Source organism: Tachypleus tridentatus, chromosome 10, assembly GCF_004210375.1.
Source record: "Tachypleus tridentatus isolate NWPU-2018 chromosome 10, ASM421037v1, whole genome shotgun sequence".
Lineage (NCBI taxonomy): Eukaryota > Metazoa > Arthropoda > Merostomata > Xiphosura > Limulidae > Tachypleus > Tachypleus tridentatus.
In genome coordinates this window covers 10,432,423-10,460,263 of record NC_134834.1, presented here as the reverse complement: position 1 = coordinate 10,460,263, position 27,841 = coordinate 10,432,423, and the positions used below count along the sequence as shown (strand labels likewise).

Below are 27,841 nucleotides of genomic sequence, written 5' to 3'. Positions count from 1 at the left end.
CATATAACAACATATCTTAATAATATTACTGAGAAACTGTTGAATACATATAACAACATATCTTAATATTATTACTGAGAAACTGTTGAATACATATAACAACATATGTTAATAATATTACTGAGAAACTGTTGACAACATACAACAACATATCTTAATAATATTACTGAAAACTATTGACTACATATAACAACATATCTTAATAATATTACTGAGAAACTGTTGAATACATATAACAACGTATCGTAATAATATTACCGAGAAACTGTTGAATACATATAACAACGTATCTTAATAATATTACTGAGAAACTGTTGAATACATATAACAACGTATCGTAATAATATTACCGAGAAACTGTTGAATACATATAACAACGTATCTTAATAATATTACTGAGAAACTACTTGCTACGTATTACAATACGTCTTAATAATATTACTGAGAAACTACTTGCTACGTATTACAATACGTCTTAATAATATTACTGAGAAACTACTTGATACGTATTACAATACGTCTTAATAATATTACTGAGAAACTACTTGATACGTATTACAATACGTCTTAATACTATTATTGAGAAACTACTTGCTACGTATTACAATACGTCTTAATAATATTATTGAGAAACTACAGGCTACGTATTACAATACGTCTTAATAATATTATTGAGAAACTACAGGCTACGTATTACAATACGTCTTAATAATAGTATTGAGAATCTACTTGCTACGTATTACAATACGTCTGAATATAATTAATATCACCATTTTTAAACTTGAACCAATTTAGACATTGGTAAATTCTATATAATTATGTATTGACATTAATAAGAAACACGTTCGTCTTCCTCTTAGAACATGTGTTGATAAAGACATAGAATTTATTTTTGTTATCTGTGCTGTGTTCACGACGGGCATTGAAACCAGGTTTTTAGCATTGTATGCCATTGCACGTGCCATTGACTCATCGAGGGACACGTTGGGCAGAATTAAAATTGTGAACATTTTTAAAATTAGATCACGAATTGTATTGCTTTTTGTTTACAAATCAGTGTTTACGTTTTTCTATAATTTACATAATTTCATATTCAAATATTTTTTTTCTCTTCACCGTAAGCTTTGATAATGTTTCATCACGAGATAGAAATCTTGTTTGTGAGCACAAAGGGCTATCTGTGCTGTGTTCATCCGGAGTGTTAAAACCTTGTAAAAATAACGGAAGTAATTAACACAATTGTATCTTTATATTCCAAATATAAAGAATATATATATATATGAAGTAAAAGGGTCAAACCCTTATATAAAATATTTGAATTAGAAACTTAACCCTAAAATTAACCTTAAAATTTTATATTTAAAATGAAAATGTGGAGTTTAACTTAAAACGTGAGGGTTTCTAGTATTGTACAATACTACAGACGTGTCTATGAAAACCAGTAAATAGTTAAAACAGACATAGTTAAATATTATTCATTTCACAGTTTATTAATTATTTTCAACTAATGCAACTACATCCATTGAAGATAAACACTCTGTGATGGAAGACGTAAGCCGAGGTTAATATTTATTTAATAACACCCTGCTGAGATTAAGATTTGTTGAATAACACCTTGCTGAGGTTAAGACTAGTTTAATAACACCCTGCTGAGATTAAGATTTGTTGAATAACACCTTGCTGAGGTTAAGACTAGTTTAATAACACTTGGGTGAGGTTAAGACTAGTTTAATAACACTTTGGTGAGGTTAAGACAAGTTTAATAACACTTTGGTGAGGTTAAGACTAGTTTAATAACACTTTGGTGAGATTAAGACTAGTTTAATAACACTTCGGTGAGGTTAAGACTAGTTTAATAACACTTTGGTGATGTTAATACTTGTTTAATAACACTTTGGTGAGGTTAAGACTAGTTTAATAACACTTTGGTGATGTTAATACTTGTTTAATAACACTTTGGTGAGGTTAATACTTGTTTAATAACACTTTGGTAATGTTAAGACTAGTTTAATAACACTTTCCTCAAGTGAAGGTTTGTTCGTTGTTATTTTTTCCTACCTTGAAAAGTGACCGGTAAAATGAAAGTTTTGTAAACATTTATCACAGATAAATGTGAAGAAAAACATGGATAATGTTTAATTTATGTTCAGTATTAGTGTGATCTCTAACAAAAATAATGCATTGTTATAAGTGTTATAAACTACCAAATTAATTCCGTAATTTTTCAGGCTATACGGTGCGGTTCAAAAGAGACTTTGGACAATGGCAAAAGAAAACAGTCCCAGCTTCAAAAACTACATGCACAATGGATAATCTGAGTTGTGGAACAAAGTACCATATTCAGGTCGCTGCTGTTGGGGTGGAAGGCGAAGGGGACCCCAGCGATATTTTAACTGTTCGAACAAAAGGAGGAGGTGAGAAATAACATCTTTTCAGGATACAAAAATAAGTTTTCATTTATTTTACCACCACTTCTCAGATCTAAGTTTATTATAAAAGACACGAAACTTTGATGTATTCATATTTAAATAAAATAAAAATCAAACGGATTTATTTTTTTGCCTAATGGTGTCTGTTAGAAGTATGATTCCGCTCTTTGACGTGATGTTATTTCAAGGAATAGAAAATCAGTAGCAGTTTATGACGTAAACAACCTATTTTCTGTTTTATAATTTATGTCATATTCGTTCTTTAATTTTGTTGGTAACATTAATTACAATGTTTCATTTATAAAACCATTTGTTTTTATTCTTCGTCATATATACATATTGTTAAAATTATTGTACTCATCTAGTTTAGGGCGTACCCAATTTTTTTAAGCTGACTGAAACTTCTGATATTATTGGAATTACGGCCGAAAACGTTGCTAACGGTGAGAGCAGTGGACTGATGAATCCATACATTCTAGTGGTTATAATAAGGATAATACATATAAAATTATCTATATTAATTGCTTTTTAGTGATAATTGTTTCCTTCATATCAAACCGTGAGAACTTAATATACTTCACTATTAGGTTGAGAAAGGCCTGATGTAAAAATTCTTATGGGAACTTAATATATTTCACTATTAGGTTGAGAAAAGCCTGATGTAAAAATTCTTATGGGAACTTAATATATTTCACTATTAGGTTGAGAAAAGCCTAATGTAAAAATTCTTATGGGAACTTAATATATTTCACTATAAGGTTGAGAAAAGCCTGATGTAAAATTTCTTATGGGAACTTAATATATTTCACTATTAGGTTGAGAAAAGCCTGATGTAAAAATTCTTATGGGAACTTAATATATTTCATTATTAGGTTCAGAAAAGCCTAATGTAAAATTTCTTATGGGAACTTAATATATTTCACTATTAGGTGAGAAAAGCCTAATGTAAAAATTTCTTATGGGAACTTAATATATTTCACTATTAGGTTGAGAAAAGCCTAATGTAAAAATTCTTATGGGAACTTAATATATTTCACTGTTAGGTTGAGAAAAGCCTAATATAAAAATTCTTATGAGAACTTAATATATTTCACTGTTAGGTTGAGAAAAGCCTGATGTAAAAATTCTTATGAGAACTTAATATATTTCACTGTTAGGTTGAGAAAAGCCTGATGTAAAAATTTTTATGGGAACTTAATATATTTCACTATTAGGTTGAGAAAAGCCTGATGTAAAAATTTTTATGGGAACTTAATATATTTCACTGTTAGGTTGAGAAAAGCCTGATGTAAAAATTCTTATGGGAACTTAATATATTTCACTATTAGGTTGAGAAAAGCCTGATGTAAAAATTCTTATGGGAACTTAATATATTTCACTATAAGGTTGAGAAAAGCCTAATGTAAAAATTCTTATGGGAACTTAATATATTTCACTATTAGGTTGAGAAAAGCCTAATATGAAAATTCTTATGGGAACTTAATATATTTCACTATTAGGTTGAGAAAAGCCTGATGTAAAAATTCTTATGGGAACTTAATATATTTCACTATTAGGTTGAGAAAAGCCTGATGTAAAAATTTTTATGGGAACTTAATATATTTCACTATTAGGTTGAGAAAAGCCTGATGTAAAAATTCTTATGGGAACTTAATATATTTCACTATTAGGTTGAGAAAAGCCTAATGTAAAAATTTTTATGGGAACTTAATATATTTCACTATTAGGTTGAGAAAAGCCTGATGTAAAAAATTCTTATGGGAACTTAATATATTTCACTGTTAGGTTGAGAAAAGCCTGATGTAAAAATTCTTATGGGAACTTAATATATTTCACTATTAGGTTGAGAAAAGCCTGATGTAAAATTCTTATGGGAACTTAATATATTTCACTGTTAGGTTGAGAAAAGCCTGATGTAAAAATTTTTATGGGAACTTAATATATTTCACTGTTAGGTTGAGAAAAGCCTGATGTAAAAATTCTTATGGGAACTTAATATATTTCACTATTAGGTTGAGAAAAGCCTAATATAAAAATTGTTATGAGAACTTAATATATTTCACTATTAGGTTGAGAAAAGCCTGATGTAAAAATTCTTATGGGAACTTAATATATTTCACTATTAGGTTGAGAAAAGCCTAATGTAAAAAATTCTTATGGGAACTTAATATATTTCACTATTAGGTTGAGAAAAGCCTACTGTAAAAATTCTTATTGGAACTTAATATATTTCACTATAAGGTTGAGAAAAGCCTAATATAAAAATTGTTATGAGAACTTAATATATTTCACTGTTAGGTTGAGAAAAGCCTGATGTAAAAATTCTTATGGGAACTTAATATATTTCACTATTAGGTTGAGAAAAGCCTAATATAAAAATTGTTATGAGAACTTAATATATTTCACTATTAGGTTGAGAAAAGCCTGATGTAAAAATTCTTATGGGAACTTAATATATTTCACTATTAGGTTGAGAAAAGCCTAATGTAAAAAATTCTTATGGGAACTTAATATATTTCACTATTAGGTTGAGAAAAGCCTACTGTAAAAATTCTTATTGGAACTTAATATATTTCACTATAAGGTTGAGAAAAGCCTAATATAAAAATTGTTATGAGAACTTAATATATTTCACTATTAGGTTGAGAAAAGTTTGATGTAAAAATTCTGATGGGAACTTAATATATTTCACTATTAGGTTGAGAAAAGCCTGATGTAAAAATTCTTATTTTCTAAAACAAAAGCATTTGAAATATAAAACTCGTGGAAAGAAACAAGAAAAACAAGGCACGAGGTGTAAGCGGCTCGTGTTTGAATTTGTATGCTTTAGCGCCATCTGACGTCGCAGAATGTTATACTTATTTATTTATAAAACCAGTTGATGTTTAGAATAATAATTGGAAATGTTTAAAAATTATTTCTGTGATGCACTAAAGATGTTGATGCACATATGATGCTTTAATAAAACTATTCGATGTGTGTAAGTCTATGATGACAAGGCTTTTAATTACATAAGTCACACATAAACAATAGAATCAACACTGCTATTATTCACCGTATTTATGACGGATTTGTTTGATCAACCCTTTTCGCTGTGTGACGTAACAGGCAACAACAGTAAAAGTAACGAATAGCCCTCGAAAGTTACGGGCCAATCAGTACAGCCTCCACCCCATAGCTCACCCTAATGTCACATTTCATAACTAACTGTAATAAATACGATTTGTGAAGAGAAGATTAGCCAACACAGAGGCAGATTTGTTTGTTTGTTTGTTTGTTTGTTTGTTTGTTTGTTTTGGAATTTCGCACAAAGCTACTCGAGGGCTATCTGTGCTAGCCGTCCCTAATTTAGCAGTATAAGACTAGAGGGAAGGCAGCTAGTCATCACCACCCATCGTCAACTCTTGGGCTACTCTTTTACCAACGAAAAGTGGGATTGACCGTTACATTATAACGCCCCCACGGTTGGGAGGGCGAGCATGTTTCGGCGCAACTCGGGCGCGAACCCGCGACCCTCAGATTACGAAGTGCACGCCTTAACGCGCTAGGCCATGTCAGGCCCTCACAGAGGCAGAAGAAATGGAGTCGAGTCAGTTAAAAGTTGATAAATACTTTCCTGATCAAATCAAAACTGAGATGATTTAAGATTTGAATTCAGTCGTACTCGTAGAATATTTATTGGTAAAAATCAGCTACGTTAGTAATCTCTAATATATAGAAAAACCTCTGCGTTTTGGTTTCTTTGTTTTGAATTTCGCGCAAAGCTGCGCTAGTCGTCACTACTTTAGCAGTGTAAGACGAGAGGGCAGGCAGCTGGTCATCACCACCCACCGCTAACTCTTGGGCTACTCGTTTACCAAGGAATAGCGGGATTGACCAGCACAGTATAACGCACCCACACCCCAAGGGTGAGCATGTTTGGTGCGACGGGATTCGAACCCACGACCCTCATATTACGAGTCGAACACCTTAACATACCTGACCATGCCAGGCCATTGGTTTTTAGTAACACTACATTCCAACTGTTTGTGTTGATTAAAGACTGTTGTTCCTGTATAAAATGTTGGTGATATGGCAGAAAATTCATAAATAGTTGATAATTGAATCGACATTTTTATTTTCATGATAAATTTTATGCACTTGGCTCTAAGCTAGGTGTTCTCACACTACATCTTTACAACAGGCTTATTATACCAACACTCACTACACTTATAAGGTTTCACGATACTCAACCCAGTCACGGGCCTCTTGCATTCCCGACATTAAAATCTTAATGGGAAGAAAGTAATCGAACTATTACACTACTGGCCAAAATCTTAAGGCCAATGATCATAAAGAAAAAAAATATGCATTTTATGTTGTTAGACTCAACCACTTATTTGAGTAGAGTTTCGAAAAATGAAAATAAGAAAAGGGAAAATAAAAAAAAAAAAACTTTTTTAACATTTAATAGGGAAAATGTGCTACAACCACCTTCACTCTTCTGAGAAATATTTTTACTAGATTTTGGAACATGGCTGCGGGTATTTGCCCCTGTTCAACCACAAGAGCATTAATGACGTCGCGCACTGATGTTGGTGAAGAAAGCTGGGTTCGCAGTCGGCGTTCCAATTCATCCCAAAGGTGTTCGATGGGGTTTAAGCCAAGGTTTTGTGCAAGCCAGTCAAGCAATGGGTTTGGCTGAAAACTCCGAACTCACTAATTAGAAGGGGTGTCCACATACTTTTGGCCATGTATTGTATAAGTACCCTGGTGGTGATAAGTATTAACTGAACAAGTTAGTCATTTAGAAGTTGAAAGAGGTAAGGCTAGACAGAGGGAAAGTACCGTTATGTCTTAAAGACTACACGTATACATACATGATTATATGTTAAATTCTATAACATTCTCGTTCGTATTAATAATTTCATTTATTGTGTGTTCTGCAAATGTTTTTACAGTTCCAGTCGCCCCCTATCGGCACTTTTGTTTCATCCAACTCCACGTCCATCAGCCTGCAAATGAACGGTTGGGAAAGCGGTGGGTGTCCAGTTAACTCATATATTGTCCGGTACAAACGTCTTTTCAGTAATGACTGGAAGACTATTACCACGGATCTGAAACGTCTTCGTAACCACGTGGTAATCCAGGGTCTATCACAAGGCACGTGGTACAAGTTACGTGTAACAGCACATAACAGTGCTGGTTCCACAGTGAAAGAATATGACGTTTCTACCTTGACCGTCGATGGAGGTACTTATTACTTCTACTGGAAGATTGGGTTATATTTACTTCCTGTTTCAGTTTTAAACTACTCAAGTTTCTTACATTAAGTTTTTGAAGTTCTTACAGTAAGTTTCTAAGTTTCTTACATTAAATTTCTAAGTTTCTTACATTAAATTTCTAAGGTTCTTACATTAAGTTTCTGAGGTTCTTACATTAAGTTTCTAAGTTTCTTACATTAAGTTTCTAAGGTTCTTACATTAAATTTCTAAGTTTCTTACATTAAGTTTCTGAGGTTCTTACATTAAATTTCTAAGGTTCTTGCATTAAGTTTCTAAGGTTCTTACATTAAATTTCTAAGTTTCTTACATTAAGTTTCTAAGGTTCTTACATTAAGTTTCTTACATTAAATTTTTAAGGTTCTTACATTAAGTTTCTAAGTTTCTTACATTAAATTTCTGAGGTTCTTACATTAAGTTTCTAAGTTTCTTACATTAAATTTTTAAGGTTCTTACATTAAGTTTCTAAGTTTCTTACATTAAATTTCTGAGGTTCTTACATTAAGTTTCTAAGTTTCTTACATTAAATTTTTAAGGTTCTTACATTAAGTTTCTAAGTTTCTTACATTAAGTTTTTGAGGTTCTTACATTAAGTTTCTAAGGTTCTTACATTAAGTTTCTAAAGTTCTTACATTAAGTTTCTGAGGTTCTTACATTAAATTTCTAAGTTTCTTACATTAAGTTTCTTAGGTTTTTACATTAAGTTTCTAAGGTTCTTACATTAAATTTCTGAGGTTCTTACATTAAGTTTCTAAGGTTCTTACACTAAGTTTCTAAGGTTCTTACATTAAGTTTCTAAGGTTCTTACATTAAGTTTCTATGGTTCTTACATTAAATTTCTACGTTTCTTATATTAAGTTTCTAATGTTCTTACATTAAGTTTCTAAGGTTCTTACATTAAGTGTCTAAGGTTCTTACATTAAGTTTCTAAGTTTCTTACATTAAGTTTCTTAGGTTCTTACATTAAGTTTATAAGTTTCTTACATTAAGTTTCTAAGGTTCTTACATTAAATTTCTGAGGTTCTTACATTAAGTTTCTAAGGTTCTTACACTAATTTTCTAAGGTTCTTACATTAAGTTTCTAAGGTTCTTACATTAAGTTTCGATGGTTCTTACATTAAAATTCTACGTTTCTTACATTACGTTTTTAAGGTTCTTACATTAAGTTTCTAAGGTTCTTACATTAAGTGTCTAAGGTTCTTACATTAAGTTTCTAAGGTTCTTACATTAAGTTTCTAAGTTTCTTACATTAAGTTTCTAAGGTTCTTACATTAAGTTTCTAAGTTTCTTACATTAAGTTTCTTAGGTTCTTACATTAAGATTCTAAGGTTCTTACATTAAATTTCTCAGTTTCTTACATTAAGTTTCTGAGGTTCTTACATTAAGTTTCTAAGTTTCTTACATTAAATTTCTAAGGTTCTTACATTAAGTTTCTGAGGTTCTTACATTAAGTTTCTAAGGTTCTTACATTAAGTCTCTAAGGTTCTTACATTAGGTTTCTGAGGTTCTTACATTATGTTTCTGAGGTTCTTACATTAAGTTTCTAAGGTTCTTACACTAATTTTCTAAGGTTCTTACATTAAGTTTCTAAGGTTCTTACATTAAGTTTCTATGGTTCTTACATTAAAATTCTACGTTTCTTACATTAAGTTTTTAAGGTTCTTACATTAAGTTTCTAAGGTTCTTACATTAAGTGTCTAAGGTTCTTACATTAAGTTTCTAAGTTTCTTACATTAAGTTTCTAAGGTTCTTACATTAAGTTTCTAAGGTTCTTACATTAAGTTTCTGAGGTTCTTACATTAAGTTTCTAAGGTTCTTACATTAAGTCTCTAAGGTTCTTACATTAGGTTTCTGAGGTTCTTACATTGCTAATGAAGTATTTTCATAAAGCTTACTAAACTCTCTCACTTCATGGTTCACTTCATTGACTTTCTCTCAGTTAAAGTCCACAAACCAAAGATATTTCCAGAAAACCTGGCGTAAGCTTAGAATTTTCTAAATGTTTGTTATGAGACAGATTGTGCACCCAAAACTCTCTCACTTTCGTAATTCTATTAAAGAACTATGTTTAGTATTACATTATTATTTTACCTGTTGTACAGCTTGTGTTATTGTAAATATTAGTTTTATTGTAATCATGCTTGGCTATCTTACATCCTGAAAAGGACAGAGACAAAATTACTGTGTGATTATAATAATCACCACCAGAACTCGATTGGACCCCTATCTTCTAGATTAGGCTTATCAAATAGGATTCTGATGCACCATATATGGTGTTTAACAATAACGACCTTCTATTTTACATTGCTCAGCACGTACATATGATTATATCTGTCTCAGCTACGATTGGTCCATTAGCTGTTGGAGGATATCACCGACCTGGAAAACCATGGGAAGAACTGAACATAATTATTCCAATAGTCGCGGCTGCTGTTGCCCTGACAGTCGTTTTGGGTGTGGCGATCTGCGTTTGTTTTAAAAGACGACAACCAGGTGAGAATTGGTTGTTGGTTTGTAGAACTGGGTTGTGTTTTATTGTGTGTAGTTGTAGTTTAAATGTCTAATTTCGATAATGTAGATAAATTCCTACAATCGTTGCAAAACATTCAGGGGCTTCACAGAAGAGTTACTATTACGTAAAGAAATTATAATTTATCTAATATCGGCTAGATCCTTAATTATGGAATATACTTATCTTCTAACGTAAATGTATACATATTTTAGTGCAATCTATCTGTGTGTGTCTTAGTGACTAGCATGTCGGTCTGGGGATTGAAGAGTCCAAGATTCGAAACACGAAGCCATTGCATATCCTCCATGTTTTTGTCTTGTTTAATCCACAGATGACCTTTATGACCAGAACAGACAGAGTCCTGAAGGACTAGTTGTAAAGCACCGGACAGGTCAGAAGAAACTGACGGAAGACGTTCAGTACCAGGAGGTGCCGACCTACCACCAGAGAGCGCTAAAAGTTCAGAGACCATTGCGTAACGACGCATCCCTGGATCGTAACCAAGCTTTACCTCCACCAGAGGACCATTGTGTTGGTAAAGGGCATTATTCTTGTTTTGCATATTAACCATTAATTAAGAAATAATAATTATTTTATTCTACAGTTTTTCGTTTCAAAATTGAAAATCACGTGACTGCCTTGTTGCGTTACAATATGCGCGTGAATTAATGTTTCAAATTACTTTACTTTTCAAATAATGAAATGAAAGAAATGTCATTACGATAATCATCAATTAGACGTAACAGACTATTCGTTTTGCATTTATTGTTAATGGAATGACAACATAATTAGGCTTAACACACTATTCGTTTTGCATTTATTGTTAATGGGATGACAACGTAATTAGGCTTAACACACTATTCGTTTTGCATTTATTGTTAATGGGATGACAACATAATTAGGCTTAACACACTATTCGTTTTGCATTTATTGTTAATGGGATGACAACATAATTTGGTTCGTCAACACGAAACTATTTCCTTCGGATAGATATTTTTGACAGATGTCATCACGGTCAGTCATAACTGCTTCACAACCCATGTTCAGGTGGTTAAGGAGCTCGACTCATAATCTAAGTGTCGCGGGTTCGAATCCCCCTTACATCAAACATGCTCGCCCTTTTAGTCGTGGGGGCGTTATAATGTCACGGTCAATCTCACTATTCGTTGATAAAAGAGTAGCCCAAGAGTTGGCGGCGGGTGGTGATGACTAGCTGCCTTCCCTCTAGTCTTACACTGCTAAATTAGGGACGGCTAACGCAGATAGCCCTCGAGTAGCTTTGTGTGAAATTCAAAAAACAAACAAAACCAACCATATTTATTGTTTTTAATTTTTGTCCACTCTTCAAATATAACGTTATGAAAATTAATAAGGGCTTACAGTACTAAAATTCTGGGTTAGATTCCCCGCGATAGAAAGAGTGCAGATAACCCTTAGTGTGGCTTTACACTAAGGAGAAATACCAACAAGAATATAGGACTGGAGGACATCATTAGTGAGTATAGCCCCCTAGTGGCACAGCGGCGTGTCTGCAGACTCGATACCCATGGTGGGCAGAGCACGGATAGCCCTTTGTGTAGCTTTGTGCTTACTTCAACCCAACTAATCAATGATTATAGAACATTGTGGTTTTTGTTGAGCATCATTGGTAATTATAGAACATTCTGGTTTTTATGAGACTTTATGATGCTGATGGGAAACATAGTTTCACATAAAAAGTGAACTCACAAAGGACCTGTATAATCACAGAGGTCAATGTCAGAAACTTGTTTGTCAACTTTTCAAGTTGTTTTGAACATTACTTAGTGTATTTATTACGAAACAGAAATGCAGTGTTTCGACCATTCGTAGAACCTGGACGAGCCTGTTAAATGTTTTCGACATTCAATTTATGCAATGCAGTTAAAGGTGTGTTTCGAACATTTAATCACACCTTTGCAACCTAAAGAGCTGAGTGAAATTAGTTCGTCATTAAGTGCAAAGCTGCACAGTGGGTTCTAACTATTAAATTTATCATTAATATGAAAACATTTTTGTAACTTTATAAACTCGCAGAATTAACTGTGAGTCTCTTGAGGTACAACCAAGCTAATGGAAAACGTAAATAATTTTATATGAATTTGATTAAATGTAAGTGATGATGGCATGTGTTGTGAATAATATCTGACACCTGACTCACGACAAATAAACAATCAGACTCAACACGTTTTTGTTTCCCCAGGTTACGAAGACGATCTGACACCGTACGCCACCTGTCGACTTCCAGGTTGCGACTCAGACACAGAAAGTTCCCAGGGTACTGTTCGAGAACTTCAGACGTTCACCAACCAATACCATCGACCGATTCCAGATCCTTCGGCTCAGTACGACGTTCTCTTTCACGTTGGTTGGAAAAATCCATCAGTTTGTTTGTTTGTTCTGAAATCAATCCAATGTTTCAACTCACGATTTATTAAACTCTACGTTTGACAAGCTGTTCATTAATCTGCGTACTATTTATTTAAAATCCACGATCGCGAAAAACCGACCTTAATTTAAAAGTAAAAAAAAAAAGTCAGGGTAGAAAAACTGATTGGAGGTGCCAGTCAGATTTCGTAACAGTAATCCAATGTAAAACACTTCTTGTTTTGAATGAGGAATATATGCTCATAAGTAAAACCTGTAAAATATCTTATCAGGAGCATCCACATAGAAAATAGGAAAGTGTAGTGTTTGTAGGTGTTGTTTATATTTGAATTCATGTTTGAATGATGTAAATCATATTAACTGGATGCAAAAAAAGTAAAAGAACAGTAACGAAAAGGTCAAGGGATCTGAAGTCAAGATAGAATTAGGTTAAAAGAAAGCATGGTGTATAATATTGAATCTAGAAAATATGAGAACGCTGAAACCTCTAAAACCATTACTGCTATATACAGCTGTATCTTTATTAATACTTAATGGATTTTAAATCTGAAAATAGATTCTGAATAGTAGGGTCAAATAGACTATTTCAACCAATCGGCATCTTCTGGGACATAATATTTTAAAATTTGGCGCGACCCCTGGAGGAGTCGGTTTTTCGTGAATGGATGTCTCAATAGAGTATTCGTTTCAACAGGTTTTATTTAACACATTCTTTATGTTATAAATTTATTCAACAAAGAATACACTCTATGATGTATTTATTTGACGAAGGATTAATTTTAATAGATATATATTAATCAGTCTTTATTATTCTACAAGTTTTTACCAACACTTGAAAATGTTATTGACTCCTGTTAACACAAACACTTTTATTGACCAACACTTCATTCGATCATATTTTATTCTTCAAAATCTTTAGTTAATATAACAACTTTAATTGTAGACCTTTCTAATTTTATGAAACCAAATCTGTAATAGACTATTTTCTCTTGAAGCAAATTCTTTGTCCTATACTTCTTTACTGACAGTTATTAGTTCGCTTAACTTCCAGAAATTACATAGTTAGCAAAGTAATTACAAACACTTCTGAATATTGGCGAGGTTACTGATAGGGGCGCTGTTGTTCCCAAATTTAGAAAGCTGTTTGTTTTTTTTTTTTAATTTCGCACAAAGCTACTCGAGAGCTATCTGCGCTAACCGTCCCTAATTTAGCAGTGTAAGACTAGAGTAAAGGCAACTAGTCATCACCACCCACCACCAACTCTTGGGCTACTATTTTACCAACGAATAGTGTGATTGACCGTCACTTATAAAGCCCACACGGCTGAAAGGGCAAGCATGTTTGGTGTGACGGGGATTCGAACCCGAGACCCTCAGATTAAGAGTCGAGCGCCTTAACCCACCGGGCCATCCCAGACCATTCGGGTTTCGACATACATGATGGGCAGAGCAGGGATAGCCCATTGTTTAACTTTGGGCTTAATTAGGAACAAATAAAGTATTTTACTGTCATACTTCCTTTTAAAAGTTTTATTTTGTTCAACGGGTAATGTTTTACAATAACATTCATAAAACAAGGACCAGTTTGGTCATTCTACAAAACTCATTTTAAGTATAGTTACAAATGGTACTAAATACTGCACGTGATTTAATAAAATGTGAAGTTTGAATTCTAACATATATTTATCTTTCTTTCAAGGACATATATTAACGACATTAATTTTTTTTAATTGCAGGGAAACCACACAGCACTGGGGAGAACTTGTCGTGAACCTTCAACAAAACCGTGGTAAGTATCATATTTCAATCGGTCGAACTTAAAACTGTCATTTGAAAAGTGTTGCAACAGTAATTCCAATATGTCCTCGTTTTGCTTCCACACATAAGTTTTGTTTGTTTGTTTTGGATTTTGCGCAAAGCTACACGAGGGCTATCTGCACTAGCTGTCCCTAGTTTAGCAGTAAAAGACTAGAATGAGGGCAACTAGTCATAACCACACTCCACCAACTTTTGGGCTACTCTTTTACCAACGAATAGTGGGATTGACAATCACATTATAACGCCCCCATGGCTGAAAGGGCGAGCATATTTGGTGCAACGGGGATTCGAACCCGCGACCCTCAGATAACGAGTCGAACGCCATAACCCACCTGGCCACGCCGGGCCCGTTTTTATAGAGAAGCAAACATTAAATCGGTAATATAAAAATATCGTTGTTTTTTATAGAGAAGCAAACATTGAACCAGTAATATAAAAATATCGTTGTTTTTATAGAGAAACAAACATTGAACCAGTAATATAAAAATATCGTTGTTTTTATAGAGAAACAAACATTGAACCAGTAATATAAAAATATTGTTGTTTTTATAGAGAAACAAACATTGAATCAGTAATATAAAAATATTGTTGTTTTTATAGAGAAACAAACATTGAACCAGTAATATAAAAATATTGTTGTTTTTATAGAGAAACAAACATTGAATAAGTAATATAAAAATATCGTTGTTTTTTATAGAGAAGCAAACATTGAACCAGTAATATAAAAATATTGTTGTTTTTATAGAGAAACAAACATTGAACCAGTAATATAAAAATATTGTTGTTTTTATAGAGAAACAAACATTGAACCAGTAATATAAAAATATTGTTGTTTTTATAGAGAAACAAACATTGAACCAGTAATATAAAAAATATCGTTGTTTTATAGAGAAACAAACATTGAACCAGTAATATAAAATATCGTTGTTTTTATAGAGAAACAAACATTGAATCAGTAATATAAAAAATGTTGTTGTTTTATAGAGAAACAAACATTGAACCAGTAATATAAAAAATATTGTTGTTTTATAGAGAAGCAAACATTGAATCAGTAATATAAAAATATTGTTGTTTTTTATAGAGAAACAAACATTGAACCAGTAATATAAAAATATTGTTGTTTTTATAGAAAAACAAACATTGAATCAGTAATATAAAAATATTGTTGTTTTTATAGAGAAACAAACATTGAATCAGTAATATAAAAACGTTATTTTTATAGAGAAACAAACATTGAACCAGTAATATAAAAATGTTGTTTTCATAGAGAAACAAACATTGAACCAGTAATATAAAAATATTGTTGTTTTATAGAGAAACAAACATTGAATCAGTAATATAAAAATGTTGTTTTTATAGAGAAACAAACATTGAATCAGTAATATAAAAATATTGTTGTTTTCATAGAGAAACAAACATTGAACCAGTAATATAAAAATATTGTTGTTTTCATAGAGAAACAAACATTGAACCAGTAATATAAAAATATTGTTGTTTTATAGAGAAACAAACATTGAACCAGTAATATAAAAAACATTGTTGTTTTTAGAGAAACAAACATTGAATCAGTAATATAAAAATATTGTTTTTATAGAGAAACAAACATTGAATCAGTAATATAAAAATATTGTTGTTTTCATAGAGAAACAAACATTGAACCAGTAATATAAAAACATTGTTGTTTTTATAGAGAAACAAACATTGAATCAGTAATATAAAAATATCGTTGTTTTTTATAGAGAAACAAACATTGAACCAGTAATATAAAAATATTGTTTTTTTATAGAGAAACAAACATTGAACCAGTAATATAAAAATATTGTTGTTTTCATAGAGAAACAAACATTGAATCAGTAATATAAAAATGTTTGTTTTATAGAGAAACAAACATTGAATCAGTAATATAAAAATATTGTTGTTTTCATAGAGAAACAAACATTGAATCAGTAATATAAAAATATTGTTTTTTATAGAGAAACAAACATTGAACCAGTAATATAAAAATGTTTTTTATAGAGAAACAAACATTGAATCAGTAATATAAAAATATTGTTGTTTTTTATAGAGAAACAAACATTGAACCAGTAATATAAAAAATATTGTTGTTTTTATAGAGAAACAAACATTGAACCAGTAATATAAAAATATTGTTGTTTTATAGAGAAACAAACATTGAACCAGTAATATAAAAATATTGTTGTTTTTATAGAGAAACAAACATTGAACCAGTAATATAAAAATATTGTTGTTTTTATAGAGAAACAAACATTGAACCAGTAATATAAAAATATTGTTGTTTTTATAGAGAAACAAACATTGAATCAGTAATATAAAAATATTGTTGTTTTTATATGGAAACAAACATTGAATCAGTAATATAAAAATATCGTTGTTTTTTATAGAGAAGCAAACATTGAACCAGTAATATAAAAATATTCTTGTTTTTATAGAGAAACAAACATTGAACCAGTAATATAAAAATATTGTTGTTTTTATAGAGAAACAAACATTGAATCAGTAATATAAAAATGTTGTTTTTATAGAGAAACAAACATTGAATCAGTAATATAAAAATATTGTTGTTTTCATAGAGAAACAAACATTGAACCAGTAATATAAAAATATTGTTGTTTTTATAGAGAAACAAACATTGAATCAGTAATATAAAAATATTGTTGTTTTTATAGAGAAACAAACATTGAACCAGTAATATAAAAATATTGTTGTTTTTATAGAGAAACAAACATTGAACCAGTAATATAAAAATATTGTTGTTTTTATAGAGAAACAAACATTGAATCAGTAATATAAAAATATTGTTGTTTTTTATAGAGAAACAAACATTGAATCAGTAATATAAAAATATCGTTGTTTTTTATAGAGAAGCAAACATTGAACCAGTAATATAAAAATATTGTTGTTTTCATAGAGAAACAAACATTGAACCAGTAATATAAAAATATCGTTGTTTTATAGAGAAACAAACATTGAATCAGTAATATAAAAATATTGTTGTTTTATAGAGAAACAAACATTGAACCAGTAATATAAAAATATTGTTGTTTTATAGAGAAACAAACATTGAACCAGTAATATAAAAATATTGTTGTTTTATAGAGAAACAAACATTGAATCAGTAATATAAAAATATCGTTGTTTTTATAGAGAAACAAACATTGAACCAGTAATATAAAAATATTGTTGTTTTATAGAGAAACAAACATTGAACCAGTAATATAAAAATATCGTTGTTTTTATAGAGAAACAAACATTGAACCAGTAATATAAAAATGTTGTTTTTATAGAGAAGCAAACATTGAATCAGTAATATAAAAATATTGTTGTTTTTGTAGTGAAGCAAACATTAAATCAGTAATATAAAAATATCGTTTTTATAGAGAAACAAACATTGAACCAGTAATATAAAAACATTGTTGTTTTTATAGAGAAACAAACATTGAATCAGTAATATAAAAATATTGTTGTTTTATAGAGAAACAAACATTGAATCAGTAATATAAAAATGTTGTTTTTTATAGAGAAACAAACATTGAACCAGTAATATAAAAATATTGTTCTTTTCATAGAGAAACAAACATTGAATCAGTAATATAAAAATATCGTTGTTTTTTATAGAGAAGCAAACATTGAACCAGTAATATAAAAATATTGTTTTTTTCATAGAGAAACAAACATTAAATCAGTAATATAAAAATATCGTTGTTTTTATAGAGAAACAAACATTGAACCAGTAATATAAAAATATTGTTGTTTTTATAGAGAAACAAACATTGAACCAGTAATATAAAAATATTGTTGTTTTTTATAGAGAAACAAACATTGAATCAGTAATATAAAAATATTGTTGTTTTTATAGAGAAACAAACATTGAACCAGTAATATAAAAATATTGTTGTTTTTATAGAGAAACAAACATTGAACCAGTAATATAAAAATATTGTTTTTTTATAGAGAAACAAACATTGAACCAGTAATATAAAAATATTGTTGTTTTATAGAGAAACAAACATTGAATCAGTAATATAAAAATATTGTTGTTTTTATAGAGAAACAAACATTGAATCAGTAATATAAAAATATTGTTGTTTTCATAGAGAAACAAACATTGAATCAGTAATATAAAAATATTGTTGTTTTTATAGAGAAACAAACATTGAATCAGTAATATAAAAACGTTATTTTTATAGAGAAACAAACATTGAACCAGTAATATAAAAATATTGTTGTTTTCATAGAGAAACAAACATTGAACCAGTAATATAAAAATATTGTTTTTATAGAGAAACAAACATTGAACCAGTAATATAAAAATATTGTTGTTTTCATAGAGAAACAAACATTGAATCAGTAATATAAAAATGTTGTTTTTATAGAGAAACAAACATTGAATCAGTAATATAAAAATATTGTTGTTTTCATAGAGAAACAAACATTGAAAGAGTATTATAAAAATGTTTTTATAGAGAAACAAACATTGAGAGAGTAATATAAAAATGTTTTTTTATAGAGAAACAAACATTGAATCAGTAATATAAAAATATTGTTGTTTTTATAGAGAAACAAACATTGAACCAGTAATATAAAAATATTGTTGTTTTTATAGAGAAACAAACATTGAACCAGTAATATAAAAATATCGTTGTTTTTATAGAGAAACAAACATTGAACCAGTAATATAAAAATGTTGTTTTTATAGAGAAACAAACATTGAATCAGTAATATAAAAATATTGTTGTTTTAGTAGAGAAGCAAACATTAAATCAGTAATATAAAAATATCGTTTTTATAGAGAAACAAACATTGAACCAGTAATATAAAAATATTGTTGTTTTCATAGAGAAACAAACATTGAATCAGTAATATAAAAATATTGTTGTTTTATAGAGAAACAAACATTGAATCAGTAATATAAAAATGTTGTTTTTATAGAGAAACAAACATTGAACCAGTAATATAAAAATATTGTTGTTTTCATAGAGAAACAAACATTGAATCAGTAATATAAAAATATCGTTGTTTTTATAGAGAAACAAACATTGAACCAGTAATATAAAAATATTGTTTTTTTCATAGAGAAACAAACATTGAATCAGTAATATAAAAATATTGTTGTTTTTAAAAATATTGTTGTTTTATAGAGAAACAAACATTGAACCAGTAATATAAAAATATTGTTGTTTTTATAGAGAAACAAACATTGAACCAGTAATATAAAAATATCGTTGTTTTTATAGAGAAACAAACATTGAACCAGTAATATAAAAATATTGTTGTTTTTATAGAGAAACAAACATTGAATCAGTAATATAAAAATATTGTTGTTTTTATAGAGAAACAAACATTGAACCAGTAATATAAAAATATTGTTGTTTTTATAGAGAAACAAACATTGAACCAGTAATATAAAAATATTGTTGTTTTTATAGAGAAACAAACATTGAATCAGTAATATAAAAATATTGTTGTTTTTTATAGAGAAACAAACATTGAATCAGTAATATAAAAATATCGTTGTTTTTTATAGAGAAGCAAACATTGAACCAGTAATATAAAAACATTGTTGTTTTTTATAGAGAAACAAACATTGAATCAGTAATATAAAAATGTTGTTTTTATAGAGAAACAAACATTGAATCAGTAATATAAAAATATTGTTGTTTTATAGAGAAACAAACATTGAACCAGTAATATAAAAATATTGTTGTTTTTATAGAGAAACAAACATTGAATCAGTAATATAAAAATATTGTTGTTTTTATAGAGAAACAAACATTGAACCAGTAATATAAAAATATTGTTTTTATAGAGAAACAAACATTGAACCAGTAATATAAAAATATTGTTTTTATAGAGAAGCAAACATTGAATCAGTAATATAAAAAAATATTGTTGTTTTTATAGAGAAACAAACATTGAATCAGTAATATAAAAATATCGTTGTTTTTTTATAGAGAAACAAACATTGAACCAGTAATATAAAAATATTGTTGTTTTCATAGAGAAACAAACATTGAACCAGTAATATAAAAATATCGTTGTTTTTATAGAGAAACAAACATTAAATCAGTAATATAAAAATATTGTTGTTTTTTATAGAGAAACAAACATTGAACCAGTAATATAAAAATATTGTTGTTTTATAGAGGAGCAAACATTGAACCAGTAATATAAAAATATCGTTGTTTTTTATAGAGAAACAAACATTGAATCAGTAATATAAAAATATTGTTGTTTTTATAGAGAAACAAACATTGAACCAGTAATATAAAAATATTGTTGTTTTTATAGAGAAACAAACATTGAACCAGTAATATAAAAATATCGTTGTTTTTTATAGAGAAACAAACATTGAACCAGTAATATAAAAATATTGTTGTTTTTATAGAGAAACAAACATTGAATCAGTAATATAAAAATATTGTTGTTTTTATAGAGAAACAAACATTGAATCAGTAATATAAAAATATTGTTTTTATAGAGAAACAAACATTGAACCAGTAATATAAAAATATTGTTGTTTTCATAGAGAAACAAACATTGAATCAGTAATATAAAAATATTGTTGTTTTATAGAGAAACAAACATTGAATCAGTAATATAAAATATTGTTGTTTTTATAGAGAAACAAACATTGAACCAGTAATATAAAAATATTGTTGTTTTCATAGAGAAACAAACATTGAATCAGTAATATAAAAATATCGTTGTTTTTTATAGAGAAACAAACATTGAACCAGTAATATAAAAACTATTGTTGTTTTTATAGAGAAACAAACATTGAATCAGTAATATAAAAATATCGTTGTTTTTATAGAGAAACAAACATTGAACCAGTAATATAAAAATATTGTTGTTTTTATAGAGAAACAAACATTGAACCAGTAATATAAAAATATCGTTGTTTTTATAGAGAAACAAACATTGAATCAGTAATATAAAAATATTGTTGTTTTCATAGAGAAGCAAACATTGAACCAGTAATATAAAAATATTGTTGTTTTCATAGAGAAACAAACATTGAACCAGTAATATAAAAATATTCTTGTTTTTATAGAGAAACAAACATTGAACCAGTAATATAAAAACATTGTTGTTTTTATAGAGAAACAAACATTGAATCAGTAATATAAAAATATTGTTGTTTTCATAGAGAAACAAACATTGAATCAGTAATATAAAAATGTTGTTTTTATAGAGAAACAAACATTGAATCAGTAATATAAAAATATTGTTGTTTTCATAGAGAAACAAACATTGAACCAGTAATATAAAAACGTTGTTTTTATAGAGAAACAAACATTGAATCAGTAATATAAAAATATCGTTGTTTTTATAGAGAAACAAACATTGAACCAGTAATATAAAAAATTGTTGTTTTTATAGAGAAACAAACATTGAACCAGTAATATAAAAATATTGTTGTTTTCATAGAGAAACAAACATTGAATCAGTAATATAAAAATGTTGTTTTTATAGAGAAACAAACATTGAATCAGTAATATAAAAATATTGTTGTTTTCATAGAGAAACAAACATTGAACCAGTAATATAAAAATATTTTTTTTATAGAGAAACAAACATTGAACCAGTAATATAAAAATGTTTTTTTATAGAGAAACAAACATTGAATCAGTAATATAAAAATATTGTTGTTTTTATAGAGAAACAAACATTGAACCAGTAATATAAAAAATATTGTTGTTTTTATAGAGAAACAAACATTGAACCAGTAATATAAAAACATCGTTGTTTTAATAGAGAAACAAACATTGAACCAGTAATATAAAAATATTGTTGTTTTATAGAGAAACAAACATTGAATCAGTAATATAAAAACATTGTTGTTTTTTATAGAGAAACAAACATTAAATCAGTAATATAAAAATATTGTTTTTATAGAGAAACAAACATTGAACCAGTAATATAAAAATATTGTTGTTTTCATAGAGAAACAAACATTGAATCAGTAATATAAAAATATTGTTGTTTTTATAGAGAAACAAACATTGAATCAGTAATATAAAAATATTGTTTTTTATAGAGAAACAAACATTGAACCAGTAATATAAAAATATTGTTGTTTTCATAGAGAAACAAACATTGAATCAGTAATATAAAAATATCGTTGTTTTTATAGAGAAACAAACATTGAACCAGTAATATAAAAATATTGTTGTTTTTATAGAGAAACAAACATTGAATCAGTAATATAAAAAATATCGTTGTTTTATAGAGAAACAAACATTGAACCAGTAATATAAAAATATTGTTGTTTTATAGAGAAACAAACATTGAACCAGTAATATAAAAATATCGTTGTTTTTATAGAGAAACAAACATTGAACCAGTAATATAAAAATATTGTTGTTTTTTATAGAGAAGCAAACATTGAACCAGTAATATAAAAATATTGTTGTTTTTATAGAGAAACAAACATTGAACCAGTAATATAAAAATATCGTTGTTTTTTATAGAGAAACAAACATTGAACCAGTAATATAAAAATATCGTTGTTTTTATAGAGAAACAAACATTGAACCAGTAATATAAAAATATTGTTGTTTTTATAGAGAAACAAACATTGAACCAGTAATATAAAAATATTGTTGTTTTTATAGAGAAACAAACATTGAACCAGTAATATAAAAATATTGTTGTTTTTATAGAGAAACAAACATTGAACCAGTAATATAAAAAATTATTGTTGTTTTTATAGAGAAACAAACATTGAACCAGTAATATAAAAATATTGTTGTTTTATAGAGAAACAAACATTGAATCAGTAATATAAAATATTGTTGTTTTATAGAGAAACAAACATTGAACCAGTAATATAAAAAATATTGTTGTTTTATAGAGAAACAAACATTGAATCAGTAATATAAAAATATTGTTGTTTTATAGAGAAACAAACATTGAATCAGTAATATAAAAATATTGTTGTTTTTATAGAGAAACAAACATTGAATCAGTAATATAAAAATATCGTTGTTTTTATAGAGAAACAAACATTGAACCAGTAATATAAAAATATTGTTTTTATAGAGAAACAAACATTGAACCAGTAATATAAAAATATTGTTGTTTTCATAGAGAAACAAACATTGAATCAGTAATATAAAAATGTTGTTTTTATAGAGAAACAAACATTGAATCAGTAATATAAAAATATTGTTGTTTTCATAGAGAAACAAACATTGAACCAGTAATATAAAAAATATTGTTGTTTTATAGAGAAACAAACATTGAATCAGTAATATAAAAATATCGTTGTTTTTATAGAGAAACAAACATTGAACCAGTAATATAAAAATATTGTTGTTTTATAGAGAAACAAACATTGAACCAGTAATATAAAAATATTGTTGTTTTCATAGAGAAACAAACATTGAATCAGTAATATAAAAATATTGTTTTTTATAGAGAAACAAACATTGAATCAGTAATATAAAAATATTGTTGTTTTTTTAGAGAAACAAACATTGAACCAGTAATATAAAAATGTTGTTTTATAGAGAAACAAACATTGAACCAGTAATATAAAAATATTGTTTTTTTTATAGAGAAACAAACATTGAACCAGTAATATAAAAATATTGTTGTTTTATAGAGAAACAAACATTGAACCAGTAATATAAAAATATTGTTGTTTTTATAGAGAAACAAACATTGAACCAGTAATATAAAAATATTGTTGTTTTTATAGAGAAACAAACATTGAATCAGTAATATAAAAATATTGTTGTTTTTTATAGAGAAGCAAACATTGAATCAGTAATATAAAAATATTGTTGTTTTTATAGAGAAACAAACATTGAACCAGTAATATAAAAATGTTGTTTTATAGAGAAACAAACATTGAATCAGTAATATAAAAATATTGTTGTTTTTTTAGAGAAACAAACATTGAACCAGTAATATAAAAATATTGTTGTTTTTTATAGAGAAGCAAACATTGAACCAGTAATATAAAAATATTGTTGTTTTTATAGAGAAACAAACATTGAACCAGTAATATAAAAATATTGTTGTTTTATAGAGAAACAAACATTGAACCAGTAATATAAAAATATTGTTGTTTTATAGAGAAACAAACATTGAACCAGTAATATAAAAAAATTGTTGTTTTTTATAGAGAAACAAACATTGAATCAGTAATATAAAAAATATTGTTTTTTTATAGAGAAACAAACATTGAACCAGTAATATAAAAATATTGTTGTTTTATAGAAAACAAACATTGAACCAGTAATATAAAAATATTGTTGTTTTTATAGAGAAACAAACATTGAACCAGTAATATAAAAATATTGTTTTTTATAGAGAAACAAACATTGAACCAGTAATATAAAAAATATTGTTGTTTTATATAGATAGAAAACAAACATTGAACCAGTAATATAAAAATATTGTTGTTTTCATAGAGAAACAAACATTGAATCAGTAATATAAAAATATTGTTGTTTTTATAGAGAAACAAACATTGAACCAGTAATATAAAAATATTGTTGTTTTCATAGAGAAACAAACATTGAATCAGTAATATAAAAATATTCTTGTTTTTATAGAGAAACAAACATTGAATCAGTAATATAAAAACGTTATTTTTATAGAGAAACAAACATTGAACCAGTAATATAAAAATGTTGTTTTTATAGAGAAACAAACATTGAATCAGTAATATAAAAATATCGTTTTTTTTTATAGAGAAACAAACATTGAACCAGTAATATAAAAATATTGTTGTTTTTATAGAGAAACAAACATTGAACCAGTAATATAAAAATATTGTTGTTTTTATAGAGAAACAAACATTGAACCAGTAATATAAAAATATTGTTGTTTTTATAGAGAAACAAACATTGAACCAGTAATATAAAAATATTGTTGTTTTTATAGAGAAACAAACATTGAATCAGTAATATCAAAATATTGTTTTTATAGAGAAACAAACATTGAATAATATAAAAATATTTGTTTTTTATAGAGAAACAAACATTGAACCAGTAATATAAAAATATTGTTGTTTTATAGAGAAACAAACATTGAATCAGTAATATAAAAATATTGTTGTTTTTATAGAGAAACAAACATTGAACCAGTAATATAAAAATATTGTTTTTTATAGAGAAACAAACATTGAATCAGTAATATAAAAATATTGTTGTTTTATAGAGAAACAAACATTGAACCAGTAATATAAAAATATTGTTGTTTTATAGAGAAACAAACATTGAACCAGTAATATAAAAATATCGTTGTTTTTATAGAGAAACAAACATTGAACCAGTAATATAAAAATATTGTTGTTTTTATAGAGAAACAAACATTGAATCAGTAATATAAAAATATTGTTGTTTTTTATAGAGAAGCAAACATTGAACCAGTAATATAAAAATATTGTTGTTTTATAGAGAAACAAACATTGAACCAGTAATATAAAAATATTGTTGTTTTATAGAGAAACAAACATTGAATCAGTAATATAAAAATATTGTTGTTTTATAGAGAAACAAACATTGAACCAGTAATATAAAAATATTGTTGTTTTTATAGAGAAACAAACATTGAACCAGTAATATAAAAATATTGTTGTTTTTAAAAATATAGAGAAACAAACATTGAACCAGTAATATAAAAATATTGTTGTTTTTATAGAGAAACAAACATTGAATCAGTAATATAAAAATATAGAGAAACAAACATTGTTATTTTTATAGAGAAACAAACATTGAATCAGTAATATAAAAATATTGTTGTTTTTATAGAGAAACAAACATTGAACCAGTAATATAAAAATATTGTTGTTTTTATAGAGAAACATATTGTTGTTTTATAAAAATATTGTTTTTTCATAGAGAAACAAACATTGAACCAGTAATATAAAAATATTGTTGTTTTTATAGAGAAACAAACATTGAACCAGTAATATAAAAATATTGTTGTTTTATAGAGAAACAAACATTGAACCAGTAATATAAAAATATTGTTGTTTTTATAGAGAAACAAACATTGAATCAGTAATATAAAAATTGTTGTTTTTTAGAGAAACAAACATTGAACCAGTAATATAAAAATATTGTTGTTTTTATAGAGAAACAAACATTGAATCAGTAATATAAAAATATTGTTGTTTTTATAGAGAAACAAACATTGAACCAGTAATATAAAAATATTGTTGTTTTATAGAGAAACAAACATTGAACCAGTAATATAAAAATATTGTTGTTTTATAGAGAAACAAACATTGAATCAGTAATATAAAAATATTGTTGTTTTTATAGAGAAACAAACATTGAACCAGTAATATAAAAATATTGTTGTTTTTTATAGAGAAACAAACATTGAACCAGTAATATAAAAATATTGTTGTTTTATAGAGAAACAAACATTGAACCAGTAATATAAAAATATTGTTGTTTTATAGAGAAACAAACATTGAACCAGTAATATAAAAATATTGTTGTTTTTATAGAGAAACAAACATTGAACCAGTAATATAAAAATATTGTTGTTTTATAGAGAAACAAACATTGAACCAGTAATATAAAAATTTTGTTGTTTTTATAGAGAAACAAACATTGAACCAGTAATATAAAAACATTGTTGTTTTTATAGAGAAACAAACATTGAATCAGTAATATAAAAATATTGTTGTTTTTATAGAGAAACAAACATTGAACCAGTAATATAAAAATATTGTTGTTTTATAGAGAAACAAACATTGAACCAGTAATATAAAAATATTGTTGTTTTCATAGAGAAACAAACATTGAATCAGTAATATAAAAATATTGTTTTTTATAGAGAAACAAACATTGAATCAGTAATATAAAAATATTGTTGTTTTCATAGAGAAACAAACATTGAACCAGTAATATAAAAATGTTGTTTTATAGAGAAACAAACATTGAACCAGTAATATAAAAATATTGTTGTTTTATAGAGAAACAAACATTGAATCAGTAATATAAAAATATTGTTGTTTTATAGAGAAACAAACATTGAACCAGTAATATAAAAATATTGTTGTTTTATAGAGAAACAAACATTGAACCAGTAATATAAAAATATTGTTGTTTTTATAGAGAAACAAACATTGAACCAGTAATATAAAAATATTGTTTTTTATAGAGAAACAAACATTGAATCAGTAATATAAAAATATCGTTGTTTTTATAGAGAAACAAACATTGAACCAGTAATATAAAAATATTGTTGTTTTATAGAGAAACAAACATTGAATCAGTAATATAAAAATATTGTTGTTTTTATAGAGAAACAAACATTGAATCAGTAATATAAAAATATTGTTGTTTTTTATAGAGAAACAAACATTGAACCAGTAATATAAAAATATTGTTGTTTTTATAGAGAAACAAACATTGAATCAG

General features: G+C 27.3%; 1 protein-coding gene across 1 annotated transcript in view; it reads left to right on the top strand.

The window, feature by feature from the left end:
* Positions 1–27,841, top strand: part of LOC143228738 (cell adhesion molecule Dscam1-like) — a 191,848-nt gene that overhangs the window by 154,060 nt on the left and 9,947 nt on the right. Inside the window, 7 exon segments of the mRNA XM_076460032.1 lie at positions 2,229–2,414; positions 3,023–3,033; positions 7,376–7,661; positions 10,031–10,183; positions 10,534–10,737; positions 12,424–12,565; positions 14,345–14,397. Of these exon segments, the coding sequence (XP_076316147.1) occupies positions 2,229–2,414; positions 3,023–3,033; positions 7,376–7,661; positions 10,031–10,183; positions 10,534–10,737; positions 12,424–12,565; positions 14,345–14,397 (1,035 nt within the window).